The 19649-nt window shown below is 35.9% G+C and overlaps 1 protein-coding gene across 4 annotated transcripts in view; it reads left to right on the top strand.

Annotated features, from left to right (window-relative positions):
• Positions 1–19649, top strand: part of LOC126972446 (breast cancer anti-estrogen resistance protein 1) — a 150618-nt gene that overhangs the window by 128843 nt on the left and 2126 nt on the right. For 3 of the 4 annotated variants that reach the window (XM_050819218.1, XM_050819219.1, XM_050819220.1), the window contains exons 2-8: positions 9961–10101; positions 12762–12899; positions 14717–15019; positions 15869–16055; positions 16625–16865; positions 17872–18040; positions 19207–19430. In XM_050819218.1, the coding sequence (XP_050675175.1) occupies positions 9961–10101; positions 12762–12899; positions 14717–15019; positions 15869–16055; positions 16625–16865; positions 17872–18040; positions 19207–19430 (1403 nt within the window). Of the gene's footprint in view, positions 1–3621; positions 3772–9960; positions 10102–12761; positions 12900–14716; positions 15020–15868; positions 16056–16624; positions 16866–17871; positions 18041–19206; positions 19431–19649 lie in introns of those variants that run through there. The other variant, XM_050819217.1, reaches the window with a different exon arrangement.

The following is a 19649-nucleotide window of genomic DNA, read 5'->3' as shown; positions in this document are numbered from 1 at the left end:
ATCACCTAAACGTCCTGCTTGTTCATTAATAATAAAAATCAATAAAAGTTGTTATCTTAATTAGAATTACTGGTGAGGAGATTAACGAACTAATACACTACACGACTAACTCTAAATTAGATAAAACTGAACAAAACCTTATACATCTCTAAAACAACTTTTTTATTTGAATCCATACGAGACATTTTCCTTAAGCATCGGTTTCTACGAAAGGTATAAGAAACAAGGACAACATTTATTCCTGGCAATGTCATGTCAGCCATATTGGGAAGTGTGTTGAACTTTCATTGGAATTTTGGTTCAGTTTACTTTTGTTTAGCGCCTGCGTGAGTAACTTTAAAAGTAACCGCATTATTAACAGCGAAACAACACAAAATGATGTAATGCGTATAGAGTAAGTAACAATATTATGCTCAGTTAATATGTTTTTATTTATTATTTAACACATGAACTGTAAAAGTAACCGCATTATTAACATTAAAACAACACGAAATGATGTAATGTCTATTATAAACTAAGTATCAAAATGCTTAGGAAATATATATATTTGTTCATTTCTGTGTAAAGTTTCACCAATGGGCGGCTTCTTTGCTAAAGAAAATGAGCACAGTGGCGCCTTTTTCAGTCGTCATGGAGTAATGTGTTATTATATTACTGAATTCAATAAAAACTGTGACTTGAATACATTTAATATAAAAAAAAATAACTGTACGTGCCGTTTAGCAAGTTAGCTAGAGTTAAGGACTCCTTTAAGTCTTGGTATTCAATTCTAAAATAAAATACCAGACAGTATATTAGGACTCACTGAGCAGAATTTAAGAAATATATTAAAGCTTCTTTGACAAAAATGACTTACTATAGTATAGCGTATATTATTGAGCGAAGCTGAGCGGAGCTCCTACCGGGTGACTCCTATTGTATTCTGTGTTAAATTGTTTCTCGGCCATTTCTGGACCGGCGGTGTCACCCAGAATTTTGGGTTCAATCAAGCGGCAATGCATTGTATTGGACAGAGCGTATCATTTATTTACCATTCTTCAACGTCAATCTCGTCTCATCGCTTTTTCTCAAAAAAAAAATACGGTTAGCACTCCGCGAGTGCCGGCAGAAGTGAAATCTTGAACATTAACGTTGTTTTGAATAATTTTTCAGTATTTTGAAATGGTAAGGGAATACTTTTGCACAAATTGCTTTAATTATCAGTTATTACATAAAAAATTTAACGCTTCAGAACTTTTACAATTATTTTACATTAAAAAGTTTATATCTCAGAAAAATCAACTTTTATCAATAATAACTGTAAAAATATTTCACGGCTGAGATTTGATCCCTTGACCTCGCCATGTTTCATCTTCGCAATCACAATGATTCAACCACATATAAATCTTCCATCCATAATTTCATCGACAGTCTTACGAATACTCGATCAGGCCACGTGTCATGACGCGAGTTTAACATTCTATACCCATCCAAAGAAAAGTGCTCAATGCCACTAACGAAGTTTTCACTTCAATAATAAAAAAATAAAGTTTGGTAAACAAATAAATTTGAAAAACCAAAGTTTATGAACGATGCGAGATTCGAACCCACGACCTCCGGCTTTCCGTGCCGGTGCTCTAACCAACTAACTCTAACCAACTAAACTCGAGCTAACCGTTCGAGTACCGCCTCGTTATAAAATTCTGTTTGCTTTGTTCAACTCTCAGGTTGTGGCTCGTGGGTTCGAATCTCACATCGTTCATATAATTTTGTTTTTCCAATTTTATTTGTGTATTAATCCTAGAAGTGAGGGTTATCACTTTAAAAACATAACATATTGTTAAGTTTGGTAAAGATATAATCTCATTAATTAAATTACTCGGAATCATGACCTAAGTGTTGACCTCCTATATAAACAAGGATATTGGGAGTAATATTTATATAAACAGATTCCACTTACAAGACAAGTTCATTCATAAGCCTTGTGTTCTTATCAGTAATGGCAGTCAGTGACCTCATCCACACAAGTTACCTACGTGTGCCCTGCGCCGGCGCAGCAAACCAATGGTTCCGAGGACAATAGCCCAATGTTGTTTGTGATTCATCTTAGCCGCTTCCCAGCATCCTTGTCTAACTACGATGATTATGGAGACCAATTTATGATATCTATATTGAAAACATTGATTTTATAGAGAATTCGTTGATTGATTGATTGATTGAACTATTGCTACATTACTGTCACATAAAAAGGGTTGTAGTTCCAAATGTTTGGCATATGGGGCGCTATAATGGTGGCATTAAATAAACACACGTGTAAAGCTATCTAACCTTAATCGTAAAAAATAATTCTCAAAATCTAAAGTAAATTATTGAAATTTTCAAACAAACAAATTATATAATACTAGCTGCCCCGACAAACGTTGTTCTGTAGATAATAAAAAAAAAATACTGTTTATAGGAATTTGCCAGTAATATTTCAAAACATCAAGAATTATTCCGTAAAAAATGCTCCCTGTTGTTATAATGAAATTGTTTCACAGCGGAACTGTCAAACCGTGCGTCACAAAATTTTCTCATTGAAAATATGTCCATACAAAACAATTATTGAATTAAAAATAATTATGGGTCGCAGATCGACATAAAAACTATTCAATCTCTCAAGTTGGACCAAACTGCACTCCATGAAGTAAGCCCCATTAAAATCCGTTCATTAGTTTAGGAGTCCATCGCGGACAAACAATGTGTCACCTAATTTATAGATTTAGGAAACAAAATTTTAATCAACTAAAATTACGTGGTAGCGGGCGGCTACTAGATTACTTACAGGATGTTCCGAAATGATATTAGGTATAGAAAATTTATTTAGGTGAATTATGTATTTTATTTTTGAATATTTTCTTTTGATTACTAGGCGTTTGTAGACCAAAACTAACATAGTGGTGCCAACCACTACTCTACTGTATACTGTACTGTGTACTCCGAGCGATGTTAAAAATACTAAAACTAAAACAATGAAAAGACGATTTTTAGATAATTAAGTCTTAAATATTTGGCCCAGTATAGATAAGAATATACAGACAAGCTAGACCAAAACACAGGTCGTCGATTAGATACGGTTTTTATACCAAAGCACAGCACTAAAGTTCATTTATAAATAACAATATATACACTTTCAAAAATACTAATTGCCTATAGACTATAGACAAGTAAGGGATGCGAGAGAGAAGAAAATCTCGAAAGGAGACACAGCAAAAGGATAGTGAATCTATTGTTACCATAACCAATTTAGATCGATAAGTGGTAAACAGTCAGCCACGCTTAGTTTTTTGAATAGCCACTAGCTAACGTACACATTCACAAATCGAAATTTTTTACGCACTATCGAGCTGTCAGTTCATCTATACGCCAATATATTCTAAGTCTATGGTTTCTATTAATACTAAAGTGTATCACTAATCGTTGTTACTATTCTCACGACTGATGACTTAATCCATTGATTGGACCGCGAGTCGTGACGTCACATAATTTTCGTCTACAATCTACATGCACGTTCGATATTCAAATCTGACTCATCGTGAATCGGCTAAACAATTCCATTGAAATATATTCTGCACGGCCAGAGTCTATTGATTAGTTCTCTGTGGTTATTCGTAGCAAACGTGTGTATTCATATAATTATTATTGTGATCAGTTTCGAGCATGGTTAAACTCGTGAAGTTTATAAAAGGACTGAGATGTAAACCATTTGATGAGAACAAACCTAAAATAGCAAAACAATGCAAAACAAATGGGGTTTGTTTTTTTTATTATTTATATTTAGCCATAAATTTACGCTTTACCCATATTAATTTACGCAGTGTTGTGATAAGTAGTTTTAGTAGATTTAAATACTATTTTTTTTATTCATTTCCAAAACGTTCCAAGCCACAAACATCAAATTTTTAAGGAATTCGTGTTTAAAGTTTAATAAATATTAGTGTATTTCATACATGTTTGTCGTTTGTACTCTATTCCATAAAAAAATGTGGGTTGGTCTACTAAGTCATGTTGTCATTTAAAGAGTGACAGTAGGGCTGCGATTTTTGTCAGTCCGTTAATATGAATCACGTGACCAGTTTCGTGGTCTTAACTCAATTTCGACATGATTGTGGTATGGTACGTTTTTCTGGAATTACCTACGTCCAATTGCAAAAATAATATGGCATTGTAAAGTAAAAATGATAATTAAATTATATATAAATTAAACCATAGTAAATCCATTTCGTCCATTTCTTGGGCACAAAGGCAACTGATAATGATTCGTAAGAATGTGTTTAAGATGATTTTATTGGAAAAATCTTTAAACAAATTAAAAATTCTAAGTTTTTTAAATTAATAATTGCAATTATTATAATATTAGATATAATTAGGAAGTAAGTCTTAAAATTCGTTATTATTACAAAATTATAGCTTCAAAATTAACTCCTTAGAACGGTGGCATCACTTAACAAATATAAAAATTCAATTTAATCATAACTAATTAACTAAAAAAGTGTGTGCGTACTTATGTATGCACGTAAGAAGTTATACTTCTTTGGCCTAATAAAGCAAAATTCATTAAAATTATTTATTCCTCGTGCTATTCTACGTTTGTAGAAAGAACAATATTGTAAAAATCTTGCAAAGATGACTTTTAGAATTACTTATTAAATAACAAATACGGCTGTATGGGCTTGAACCCTTTGCCTATCCTAATAATGGACGAAGAAAGCAAAAGTAGAAACTAAACGTGGAATATTCTAGAAATAGAATAATAGAATGGAATTGTTCTAGAAAAAATATCGAATCCAAAAAAGTACAATTTAGAATTTTTGTCAATTTGTCTGCATGTATGTCTGAACAAAATGCAAAGACTATTGAATAGATTTAATTTAAATAATGCATGAATATTAACAAGTGGACAGCATAATGCAATAATTTATAAACGGATTTATACAACATTTAAAAAACATTACATTAAATTACTATTTATTTCTACGAATCAGCGGAGAGTCACCCAACGGGACTCAATCGCGGACCGCTGTGGACTGAATCGGATAGAGAATAGTTTTATTGAAAAAACTAATTACAATAGAATAGAATATCTGTAACCCGTGTGTAATATTGTACTAATGCAATACCTGAGTTTTTTTTTATGCCAATACGGGACGAGACGAGCAGGACGTTCAACTGATGGTAATTAATACGCCCTGCCCATTACAATGCAGTCCCTTTCAGGATTCTTGAAAAACCCAAATCTCTGAGCGGCACTACAATTGCGCTCGTCACATTGAGACATAATATGTTAAGTCTCATTTGCCCAGTAATTTCACAAGCTACGACGCCCTTCAGACCGAAACACAATAATGCTAACACATTACTGCTTCACGGCAGAAATAGGTGCCGTTGTGGTACCCATAATCTAGCCGGCATCCTGTGCAAAGGAACCTCCCAAAAAGTATTACAAGTTGCATGCTTAGATGCTGTGGTAACTAGATAGGTTAGTAACAGATTGTCGCAAATAGCGGTATCAGTTGCATAAACGATTGTAAACCGGAAACGGACATGGACTGCCTCAACATCGCCCACTGCGCGCTCAAATCCGGTCCGACGTCAGTACTCAGCTGCAGTTGGTCGATACTCTGTGGCATAATCACGTAATCTATAGTCTATACACATAAAAAAAATTGTTGTCTGTTTGTAGTATCACAATAATTTATTAATTATTGCGTATTAATTACTAATTTGTTATATATATTGCAGCCATTATAAAATACTCTATTTCATTGAAAAGAGTGGCCGTTGAGTTTCTTGTATGTCCTTTTCATATTCTCACGAACATATTCAATTCAGTTATTAAAAAAAATATTTATAGTGACGATTAAAAAACGCTTAGTTTAAGCCTAATTGAATAAAGTTTAATTGACTTTGACTTTGACATAAGCCCTCTACCTCGAATTATTACTATGTCTACGAATTTTGTCATATTTTAATAATTTAGTTTGATTTCTTTGCATTCACCCGGACATTTTATTCGTTATGTTGATATTTAAAACTAAACTAATGATCTCAGTCATTTTAAATGTATGTAATTATTTAAACCATAATTCATATGTGCCACGTGCACAAATGTGCAGCTGTCAATTATTCGGGTTACAGCCATGCTAAGAATCGTGTTGCATTCTGTGACATCATGAATGAACTATTTATAGTACACCCTGTCACCCAACTTATAATAGTTCTGCAGCATATGTGGTTAAAAAAATTTGACAGTCAACTGACATAGAAACGGCGCGATTAGTATACTTTAGTTATTTCCATAGTATATGTCCTATGGTAGGTATATACATATTGTTATGGGGCAGTGCAGCCGATATTAATACCATCTAGATGCTGATAATTGTTTCAAATAAAATGCTTACTTTTACATTTTAAACATTTCTTCATGCAATCGAACCATTTTTTAAAACAGGAGGATCACAGATCTTAAGGTATGTTTTCTACTTTCTGATTGAACGCTATTACTGCCTCTTAGGAATTGGTAAAACCCCTCATAAAATCTTTGATTTTGGGGAAAATACAGAAATCACAGGGTGCTAGGTCGGGGCTATGTGCAGGATGGATGACGAGTTGTACTTTTTATTTAGACTTATTTTTTTAACACCCTGGGTAAACAAATGGCAGAATACCACTCGGCATTAACGCTCTGTTGATCTTTAAGTAGAATTGTGCGGATGGGACCCGTAGCTGAAAAAAAAGCGATAAATTTTTTACCAACGTTTCTCGCCTGCCTCACTTTTGTTGGCCTGTTCTCATTTTCAAACATCCATTCACAAGATTGCTGTTTTTTTTCGGATTCAAAACAATAAATCCACGTTTGGTCTCCTGTGACAATGTCATAAACAGCATTAGAATGTCCGTGGTCGTACTTCATAGTGAGCACCATTCAATCCTTCGTGTAAAATTTTCTGAATTTGGCTCATACCAATCCCCAATAGTCCTCGAATTCTCTCATATATAATCCGCGGGTTTTCTTCAATTAGCCGCTTAACAGTAGCCACATTATTTTCGTTGGCGGCAGTTGAAGGCCCTTCACGAAATTCGTCATATAAAGAAACCCGACCTCTCTCAAATTTAGCAAACCATCGCCTCACGTTGCTCAAGCAAGTTGCTTCTCTCCCAAAAGCATTTTGAAGACGAGCGCCACAGTCTTGCGGAGAGAGGGAACGTTTATAATCATAAAAAATCATCGCTCTAAAATCTTTTCGACTTAATTACATTTTCGTTGCGTACGTAGAACTTTGATGTGAAACAATTGACAAAATATTTCCCGCCAATTGTATTTTTTTTGTTAGTAAGAAGGTTGCAAAGTTTCAAAAAATATAACATTCAAAATTCAAATAGTTCCGATTAGCTAGAAGTGCAAAACTTTTAGTGTGGGCCATACCTACATGGACCTAGTATTTGTTATGGCCAAAATAATAAAATCTTATAAATAACTCGCTGTGTATCACTTTTAAGAGATTTCTGCAACTTATTTGCATTTTTCACTATGAAACAAAACGATGACAAAATTACTTTTTCAAATGGTACAGAGAATAAGCTTCCTAAGAGCGGGCATAATCGTTACCTATTTTGTTAGGGTTACCACAAAAAGGCAAGGTTTATTATTTTCGTGTGTGTGACAAGCTACGTTTTAAATTTTATTCTTACGTCTTGCGATTTTTACGTCACTTTGGATACGTATGCGTGAATTGCACAAAATAGAGGTTAACAGTCGATCTCAATTTTTTTTGGGGTTTTCACAGCTGTCACAGTCTACGGCAACATGTAAATGTGTCCCATATAATGCTCCCTAATAACGCTTACAAATTTACATTTGGTCTCGACTATACCGGGGCCCGGGGGTGTGAGGACTCGGGTGTCAAATTTTAATACCAAAACCATTAATTACTCTGTATTATAATAAGCATTATTCGCATAAACCGATGTCAGGAAGCTGGCATCCGCTCTAATGTCATATTTACGTAATTATTTCCATAGACTCTCAATGTACTAGGGTGTAGACATAAAGCGAACGACAGAGATGAACATGACAGCGAATCTATTGTGGCTGTAACCAATTTTGTTTTATAAGTCGGAAACAATCAGGTTACGCTTTCAATGATGATCTATGATTATTACTTACTCTAATTTTCTTATCTATGTTTAAACCTACCTATTACTTTCTTAAATATGAATAGATCCAACAAATATTCTCTTATTTATGTTTAGACCTACCTATTACTTTCTTATCTATGGTTCGACCTACCAATAATTATTCTCTTATCTATGTTTAAACCTACCTATTACTTTCTTGTCTATAGTTAGATCTACCAATTTTATTCTGATCTATGTTTAGACCTACCTATTACTTTCTTATTTATGGTTAGACCTACCTATTATTTTCTTATGTATGGTTAGACCTACCTATAATTTTCTTATCTATGTTTAGACCTACCTATTACTTTCTTGTCTATAGTTAGACCTACCAATTTTTTTATTATCTATGTGTGGAGTCTACAAATGGATATTTTTTTGATACAATTGTAGCTAAGGGTAACATTTAAATGTTTTTCTTTTGTTTTGTTATCGGCTGACAAATAAAATAGATAGGTACATAAAATTGAATTTATGAATTTATACTTCTTATGGCGCGTGGGGGAAAAATTATCAGAGTGACTTTATACACCGTCACACAAATTCGACACCCTGACGTAAGCTGGTCAATAAAACCATTTGTATGATACTTCAGCTGTCAAGCCTGTTGTAACTCATATGTCTACTGAACCACAGCCAATGGATGAGAATGAAATAAGTTTCAATATATAATTTCAATTTATATACCTACAAGTTTTAAAATAAAAAAAAAAATGTCTCCAATTGTATAAAAATAATTAATTGATATTTAATTACACGTTATTTAACTTAAATTATACGATATAATAATATTTTCATTGGTTGTATTTAATACCTTCTTTATTACGTATTTATCATTCAACGAATTTGTTAAGGTTGTACACACAAATTTACAGCCTTAAGCGCGTTTAATAATGCTTATAACAAAAGCCTACCAATGCTATGCAGGGCATGAAAAGTTTTCAAAGAGTTAATTTATCAAGCCGAGGAAACTGGCTAATTTTCATATTCACAACAGGAATTAATTGCTACCGGAACAAAGGGGATGGGAAACACTCCCATTAGCCTAGTTTTTAACAGAAAGACTCGCGAATTTTTAACATAAAACTATAATGTTTGTTTAATTAAAATCTTAAAGCAAATATGCTAAATAGCTCTTAATTAGCAACAACGTTGAGATTATAGTTTGAAATTCTATAGCTAATGCGAATTACTTTAGTGGGAGGCTCCTTTGCACGGGGTGCCGGCTAGATTATGGATACCACGACGGCGCCTTTTTCTGCCGTGGAGCAGTAATGTGTGAGCATTATTGTGATTCGGTCTGAAGGGCGCCGTAGCTAGTGAAATTACTGGGCAAATCAGACTTAACATTAGCTTTGCCAGATTTTTTTGCCAAGTCGGAATTAAGGAACATTTTCAGTGAAAAAAGCGGGATTCTTTCGTCGAAAGCATGACATAGTAAAAAACCGTACCTATACAATCAGAAGTTTTTAAATATTTATCTTATTATTTTAATTCAAATTACTTTTACATAGATAGGAAAAATAGCCTTAGAAAATTTAATATAATATGTCCTATGTCTGAAGGCGATAATTAGCGACGCAATAATTATAGTGCCACTCAGAATTTTTGGATTTTTCAGAAATCATGAGCGTCACTGCATTGTAATGAGTAGGGCGTATCAATAACCATTCGCTGAACGTCCTACTCGTCTCGTTCCTTAATGTCAAAAAAAATATATTAAAAAGTATGTTTGGGATTGATTTTTTTTTATTTTGCCAACAGTGCATGGCGCGGGCGTTGTACGACAACATAGCGGAGTCTCCAGACGAGCTGGCCTTCAGAAGGGGTGACCTCCTCACCGTGCTGGAGCAGAACACGGGAGGTAGCGAGGGCTGGTGGCTCTGCTCCCTCCGAGGTCGACAGGTATTGCATAATTCTATACCTCCACAGATTACCCTCGCTCTTTTCCGTTCCTTTTGCAGGTGGCCCTATGGACTTAACATTAATGTTAATGAATATAAAATGAAAGAAGAGTGCAGGAAAATCTTTTTCCTAGACTACCTAACACAAGAAACATATCTATCAATCAATAACCATAACAGATGTAGCATGCAGGGCCGACTGTATAATAGATTAGTATAATGAAAGGCCCTTAAGATACAATAAAATTTAAATATTTAGGAGACTCGTACTTGGAAACCCTGTGATATTTTCGTTTTTGGTTTGTTTGTTCGTTGAACAACCACAAGATGAATTATTTCTAAAATTTTTATATAAGAGGACACAAACGTGAAAAAGGCTCCCCTATGGGAGGAGACTCAGAGGAGAAGTGGTGAGGAACCGCTCATGGAAATACGCAACACCAGGGGTCCAGAGATGTGTTGCCGGCCTTTTAGTTGGGAGAATATGTTGGTTGACAGTGTCTATGTAAACAATTTGTTATGTTAAGTACACAAAAAAAATTGGAAAACAAATTTTATGAACGACGCGGTCTCGAGTTCGAGTCCCGCATCGTTATCGTTATAAAATTTTCGCGTTCCGTGCGAGCGCACTTCCAACTGTGCCAACCATTCGAGTGACGTATCGTTGATAAAAGATATGCTTTGTTAGAGTTACCCGGTAGGCACGGTCACAAACCACTGGGCGTCATACGGGTTGTCAATTTAAATTTGCAAATATGGTTATAAAACCCATACACTCACACACACACACACACACACACGCACACACAGATATCCTATTCTATAATATTTCTGTTTTGTTTTATATATTTTATGGATATCAATTGTGAACTTTAGATTAAAATTTATTGATATGGAAGAGCGTGGCTTCTGGCACAGATATTCCGCAGTTAATGAAACTCATACCCATTTCTTTGTTTGTACTATATTTATTACCTACTGAAATAAATTTCTCAAATTTTACACGCTTTTTATTAGCTTCACCTGTATGTATGTTTGTTTGTAACCGACTTTTTTCGGCGCGATTTTGACCCACTTTAAACGGCCAGATTTCGTTCAAGCTTCAAAGATTTATCGAGGACCGATGACAAAACATAAATTTGATAAAATTATTCCATATTTTCAATTTGAAAAATAATATTTTTGTTAATTTATATAATTTTCATCTATCGCTTATAGTTCTGTTTTCTATAAAAAGCGTTTTTTTAGTTTTCTAAACAATTTTTCAATATTTGTCAGTTAACATTTAATAGGAATTTAATAGCAGAGTCATTATATCGTTATTAATGTAAGAAATATAGTAATATTCTGAATGTTTTAATATTTTTTTATCATCTATAAAATCACCGCTTTTTTTTATTATTCTTTATTGTTCACAAATAAAAAAGTAGTAAACAGAAAATACATATAAAGTCCACAAGTAACCATGTAAGGTTTATCCGTGGGGACGAGATCGCTCTTAATTACTTACATTATTATATTGATATCTTATACTAATCATATTAACACGCCTAATAAAACTCATAATTACATTAAACATTGTCGGCCTTACAAATAAAATTGGCATAAAGCTATTTTTTTTTTGGGATTTTATGACCTGGTAACTAAGACCTTTAAGTAAAAGACATAAAGCTATAACGAAGCATAAACCAAGAACATGTAAAATGTTTACAAATAGACATTTTGCTTACGAATGGTTTGTTCGGATGTATAACGTTTCCCGCGTTTTTTTGCAAGGCAGCTTGTCATTCGGAAAACTTCAGAATTATCATTTTTTTTTAATTTATTTAGTGGCACGGGATGCAGAATTATCATTGTATTGACAGTGTTGTCAACGATATTGTAAACATTTTGCATTTTTTTTGTTCATCAGTTATAACTCTATACCAAGATTGGCTCTATGGGCTTTTGACCCCTTTGCCTGTCCAGATGGACGAACGGAACCAAAAAAAAAAAAAAAAAAAAACTCTATACCAAGTTTATTTGTAAGGCCGGGTTTGTTTAATATATACTTTGCCTTGTCCTTATATTTAAACCTGCAAATACTTCAAGAGCCTCTGTATACAAGCTACCTTAACTCATTTTAAACTGTTTCGCTTGTTGCGTTCACAAGTGGTGCTAATTACTTTTCGACTTTTTTGTTTCAAGAAACATGTTGAAATTGTCGTTTTTACAGTCTGAGTATTTTAATGGAATATAAAATGTACTGAAAATTCTATTGAATTTTGAAGAGTTGTGATTATCGCAATATAAACACAAGGGATGGAAATAGAGTTGCTGTTCTAACTTTCAGTCTTCATAAAACTGGTCACTCACCAAAAATGACCTGAATGAATAAAGAAACATTATTTCATTTTGACTATCACGTACGAAGAATGCTCGGTCTAAAATGAATATTTCGATTAAAAATTCTAAGACCAGGGATCCGATCATTTCTAAATTAAAACCCAAAACTACAAACACCAAAAAAGAAGAGAACACCATGAGTCAGTTCTGCCAAAATCCATATGTCTACATCAAATACCACCTCGCAAACTCAAACTTCACAGATTTATTAACTCGTTATTAACTTAAATAGAAGTTAAGTTGTGGTGTATGTAAAAGCGGCCTTATATGTTCCAGGGAATATGTCCAGGGAATCGGTTAAGGATCGTCGCGGGAGTGTTCGATGGGTCTTCATCACAACGGCGGAGAGCCCGCGTCCCAGCGCCTGTTGCTCATCAGCCCATGCCAACACAACAATCACCTGCTTTTACCAAAGTAAGTCAAGTGCGGTACTCGTTATTATTATTTACAGAGAGTGGCTATTCCTGATTGCGTCCTAGTAACACCGCGTCCAGAATTGAACTATTGTGTTCGCCACTCAAACTTAAAGCTCGTCGTCAAGCCCTGCCGCCTTTACGAACCGCAGTATATTCTTGACGCGAGTATTACAAACAGCATCTGGGAGTAGGGCATAGTCACCAAGGATGGTGTAACGCTAACGCATTAGTGGGCCGCAATCGCAGAGGAGATGAAGAGGCGTCTCATCGGCCTCAAGGCAAAATCTGCAACTTAAAAAAGAAAAAAAAAAAACAAATAATGTTTCAAAATCTTTACAACTTATTAACTATATTTCTTGCTACATTTACAATGTCACGTTTTGAGCTATCATATTTTTTTTTTTTATGGTATTCCACAAGGAGACACACGAGGACAAACGAGCGTACGGGTCACCTGTTGTTAAGTGATCACCGCCGCCCATACTCTCTTGCAACACCAGAGGAATCACAGGAGCGTTGCCGGCCTTTAAGGAAGGTGTACGCGCTTTTTTTGAAGGTACCCATGTCGTATCGTCCCGGAAACACCGCACAAGGAAGTTCATTCCACAGCTTTGTAGTACGTGGAAGAAAGCTCCTTGTAAACCGCACTGTGGAGGACCGCCACACATTCAGATGGTGAGGATGATATCCTAACTTGTGGCGTGTCGTGCGAAGGTGGAATTCGGCGGCAGGAATTAGGTAAATATTATTATGATATTAAGGTAATTATTATGATACTATTATTCAATTGTTTTTGCCTGATGGCCATTACGTTATTGTTTTGGTAATGACACTTAAAAACAGGAAAGTTGAGTTGAGGAAATTGTGCACAATTTCGATATACAACCTTAAGGATGATTAACATTAAGGATTGGTATTTGCTGCGCTCTAACTAGATACCGCAGGCGTAGGCGCAAAGTGCGGCAACTAATACGCCCAAGCGGGCGTACTCGAGCCGGTCTCGAACAATGTGTGACGTTGACGTGCCAAATGTTGTTAAACTTTGGTAATAATTGAAACTATAGTTAAATGTAACGGGTTGCATAGTAAATCTTTGTAAAAATAATACTACAAGAAATGAAAAAGATTTAAGTTAAAAGTCACTTTTCAATGTTCATTTTGATAAAGATGACGGATTACGGCTATTACAATTTTTGAAAGAAAAACTCAACTGAAATCTAGTTTCTGATACAACACTGGGGACAACTAGTTATGGTTACAAACATTGAAGCAATGTTTTCACTATTCGTAACTAACTTAACTTCTGATGTTCATGTACCTATCGTGTTTTACTTTTTATAAATCTATTGTCACAGTATTTGATTTTTGATTTGTGTGAATTAATCATTATTGGGATCATTCAAAAATGATCGAGACAAATAATTTTTGTGCGTGAGAATTATTCTCTACCATTCATCTACATTCGTGCGCTCGACAATTACTACTATATCTTTCACAATATCTACTAGTATAAACCCGGGAGTTGGAACAAGGACGGAACCTTGTCAAATTACGCTGTAGCGTGGAACAGTATGCAAACGCCAAACGGTACGGTTTACTAGTGTATCTGACGTCGCAAAGATGGCGGCCTGTCGCTATGTTATCGCGCGGCTATTAGAGCAATAATTATGCAATTTACCAGCAGATGTCGTATACAAATGGTTTTTTACTACATGTAAGAAAAATGTAATATAATTATGTATCTAGGTAAGTACTTTATATTATTTTTGTTATAATAATTTTATTAGATTTAAAAGGTTTGTGTATCATCCTCAGATCGAAGAGTGTTCACACTATGACGTACCAAGAACACCGATGCCGGTCCAGCGACTTGGCACCTACGACTGTCCCCGACCGGCTGCCGAGTGGTATGACGCTCCTCGCGCCCCGCGCCCTGCCAGCGCTGACAGCGCTTGCAGCGGCACAGGGTCTCTCACATCAGCGACTTCAAGCGCTTCAGCTCACTCGGGAAGCTCAGCGCATTCTGCTGCATCGGCGTCCAGTACATACGACGTACCCCGCTCTAGAGCACTACCGCTGCCTTGTGATGCAGCGCTGGAAGCGCTTGAAAGATTACAAGTAAGCATCTTATGTCAAAAGACACAATTCTACAATCGATAGTCACGTCAAGTGCCAATTTGATATCGGCTTTTGATAGAAGCTGTCACTTGTTGCCTTAGATCACTGACCTCTACTATATACCACTGGACTGGCGGCTGTCAAAGTGCTTTTGTGCCTGTTTGATATTCGCCATTTTGGCTGTTTCCTTCGCAGCCATTTGTACGTCAATATTATTTCTTTGGACGCTCGCGAGTGGCGCTTGAAATAGGAATAAAAATTTGCTGTCAAACATTGGGAACAACCTGTCCAGTGGTATTTATACAGGTCTACGGTGCCTTAGACGCTTAGAATCTCTTCGTTCATATATATATCTATCGGTCTGAAGGACGCCGTAGCTATTGCAATTACTCGGCAAATGAGACTTAACATCTTATGTCTCAAGGTGACGAGCGCAATTGTAGTGCCGCTCAGAATTTTTGAGGTTTTTCAATAATCCTGAGCGGCACTGCATTGTAATGGGCAGGGCGTATCACAGACCATCAGCTGAACGTCCTGCTCGTCTCGTCCCTTATTTTAATAAAAAAAAAGTTAATTTTTATGATGTTAATTCTAATCTGAAATTCCGCAGATAATATTATACTTTATTTATTAAAAAACTTTCTAAACCATTACAAGCGTCTTCTAATTTATTTTGAAACTTATTACTTATAGTGAAGTTATATAATAATTATATACTAATATGTTTATATTATACAAAAAGGCATAGTATCATGTTATTATTATGGCTTAAGAAACGTTCTACCCGTTTGAATTTCAAATGCGTGTGATTTGATCGTTATATTAATGTATGTTAATCCGTTGTATCAGGAGGAGGCATCGGCGGCGGTGTCTAGGCTGCTTTCATATGTGTCGCCTGGCTGGCGACGTCGCGGCGCGCTTCGACCGCGCGTCTTAGACGTCCGGGTGGCCGGTGCAAGGCTAAGGGCCGCTCTACACGATCTCGCAGTGTTCGCTGACGCTACGCTGGCTAATGCACACGATGCACAAGATAAAGGTTTGTAATTTTTAAATCACAATTAAATCATTTTATGTACCATAAATGAACTATTTTTTTTTGGTATAATTTATTTTTAATCATTAGGAAGACGCCACCGATCAAGTTTTTCATATAATTTTAAATCTCTAAGTCTTCCGATTATTTATAAAAAATAGGTTTATCATTAGTGAAATGAAAACATTTATTTAAAAAAATGAAAAATAATACATAAAACCCACAAATATTTACAAATTTCGTTAAAATCGCAATTTAATTCATAAACACTCGTTCCTCGCCCCGCGCTACCCTTTATTCCCGCTACACTGCAAGAATAATAATAATAATATTATGATTCACGAATAATTAATAAGTAGATATTATGTCCATAATTTCAGGCAGAATTTAGGTATGAAAGTTAAATATGTAATATTTCTACTATACAAAAAAACTGTCTTCATATTTTCTTATTTATTTTCATACCACAATATTTTTTTAAATTATTTATTCATAACACTTTGCTAGTTATTCTGGTTTAGCCTCAAAGCCTGGTTCCAACACAATATTATGTTAAAAATATTTCGTTGTAGGTATCGCAGTAAAGTTACGGCCACTAGTAAAAGCCTTAAAAGATGCCGAGCGTATCACGCATGAAGCGACGAGTGCATTGGACGCCGGAGATTGGGCACCTGAACGATTAGAAAGGGATAGAGAACCAACAGACGGCACGCAAGACGCGCTCGACCAACTCGTTGCGTGTGCCCGATCCTTAACTGAAGATGTTAGACGAGCTGCTTCATTTATCCATGGAAATGCGTCTCTTCTCTTCAGGTACTTACATAAATCAAATGTTTTCTAACTCTGGCGTTCTTTATACAAGCATCTATTATTTATTATTGATCTAGTAGATAAAGCGGCTCTTAGCAACTCATGGTGTTTTTTAGTTCTGGCCTTGAGTATCTTATTTTAGTAACCAAAATGAGTGTACGTCGTGACAGGCAATATTTCATTCATGTATCAGTAAACCTAGAGCTAACAGTATTTCTGGAAGGATCAGTCAGTAGTAATTATCTTTAGAATGCCGTGACTACTTGCAAGAAGATGAAAAAGCATTAAAGGCATTCATTTTCTCAAAACTGATTCCATTAGAATTCATTGATGTCATTTCTAATACTACTACGGCTTCGGAAATAAATGGTGCTCTGAGAGAGAAGAAGTGACGCAAGAAACCTTTCTCAGCATTCTTTTTTAGAGGTCTTCTTAATGAAATATACAACACTGTCATTGTTATTGCTATAAAATAATCATAATCTAGTCCCAGGCTGTCCGATCACTTAGATATTTAACTGTGGAGTAGTTAGATTTACGACAGAGCCACTTTGTAATAAAACGTTTAAATTTATTTATAGTTAATGCCTGAACAGTGGCTGGGATTATTAAAAAAGCGTGTACATTTACCCTTTAAGCTATTATGTATCTTATGAAGCCTACTAGAATTAAGACAATGTGACGATTTTTCTGAACGTTTATAAAATATTGATAAATGTACTACCAATGACCAGTCGTAATATTATTGTGATAAGACAGCATTTTTGCGTGCAATAGCATCCACATAAAGATCAGCAAACATTTCAGAAGCGCTGCAAGAACACGGCAGCTCTCTAAAGGCATTTTCATGAAGAGTAATAATCTTGGCCGCTGCACTTGCATGCGCTTTTATAACATAAAAATGTAAATATCTAACTCGTGGCCACCTCTTGCCCATTGTATGTCTCTTACGCACATAGTACTATTCCAAGGCAGTTACAAGTTAGTAACAGTTCATGTATGACTTCAGACGATCAGCAACAGTACCTGAACACGAATGGACGGAGGAGTATGATTACGTGCGGCTGGAGTCTCGGACAGCAGTTGGTCGGCGGAATGCGGAGATCAGAGCCGCTCTACCGGACAAGTTACGGGCTTCCTTTGACGCACTTGTCCGGGATGCAGATCATGCGGGAGAGGTAATTTCCACCAGCTTACACTTATCCTTTATTAGAGCATAGAAGAACCAATAGAAACCACCCATAGAAATCTATAGTTTTCTAATCACCCCTTTCTGTAATACAGTAAATTAAAGGCGTGAAGTGAAAAATGCTAAATGCATAGACTTTAAAAATACGAGTAGTAATAACCAATTGTGTATGTGCATTAGCTAGTTGTTCAATGTTCAGAATACTAAGAAGCGATTCAAGTCATTTAAAATCGGTTTGGCCCCGGTATCCACCAAAGCGGAGAGGAGGCGAGACGAGAGGAGATAAGCCGCGAGGCTGTCAGGCTATTTCCATCAAAGCGGAGATATGTGAGCTGTGCTTATAACAACGCTTTCGGGTGTGCGAGGCACGTGGAGAAGGCAGCGGAGAAAGGGGCGCGCGAACACGCGCCGAACATGGCCGCGACGCTTGATCGCTCGACCCGGCACAAATTTCTATAGACAAATGAGGCATCTCCTCTCCTCTCTCTCTCTGCTTGATCCATTTCTACCGAAGCTAGCGGAGAGGAGATGTGAAAATAACGAAATCTGATTCGTTGTCAAAATACATCTACTCTCCTCTCCACTTTGGTAGATAACGGGCCTTACAGTCACAGTATATTCGCTTTCCTTTGCGCTGCTGCATCTCCGTTAAAGTTATTCTTCTTTCTCGCACTCTTTGTTTATCTATACGTGAATACATTATAGTTCTATATGAGCATATATCGGCCGCGAATAATAGTATCTTCGCAAAATGTGCACTCAGGGGCTCAGTTATAATTGACATCTTTATACCACTAAAATTAGTGCAAATGCAAGCATTGATACATTTTTTATCAAGGTGACGAGCACAACGATTGGCTTGGTATTGCAAAGCACTACACCCTATTCCATTTAGTGATGCACCACGATTTAGATCATATTCATCATCATCCAAAAGACGTCCACTGCTAGGCAAAGGCCTCCCACAAATATATCCACGATGATCGGTCCTGCGCTGCCCATCCAACGTATTCTGGTGATCTTGACCAGATCGTCGGTAATCTTGTGGGGGCCTACCAACACTTCAACATTCAAGATCATATTGCCGCGTATTAATTACTTATAGCCATAACAAAAATAGCTAGGTTATTCGACTATATAGAATCTGTCTTTCAGGTCAGCGCTGTAGCGGCTGCGACGAGTCTGCCACCAGATGACAGACAGTTGGCAGCATTTTATGCAGCACAAACAGCTACATACGGTGCTCATTTATCCACTGCAGTTGAAGCATTCCTGAGGACCATAGAGATGGGACAACCCCCTGATGTCTTCCTAGCACATGGCAAATTTGTAGTTTTGAGCGCGCATAGAATAGTTCATGTTGGCGACACTGTACATAGGTAATTAAAAATTCAAGATTATGTTTATTTTAGACTATGTCTTTTTACAAACACAGGCATAAATTGTAACGTCATTTTTAATTGCTTTTATTAATCTTTCAGTAATCATTCCAAGCTGTTTTTATTATTTTGTTCCAATCATGACCCTTAATAAAACATCTTGTAACTTATAACACCTTATACCAAATTGTTTTTTCGAAAATACTTACCGAAATCCTA

This window comes from Leptidea sinapis, chromosome 26 (genome assembly GCF_905404315.1).
Source record: "Leptidea sinapis chromosome 26, ilLepSina1.1, whole genome shotgun sequence".
NCBI lineage: Eukaryota > Metazoa > Arthropoda > Insecta > Lepidoptera > Pieridae > Leptidea > Leptidea sinapis.
This window is presented reverse-complemented; position numbering and strand designations above follow the sequence as displayed.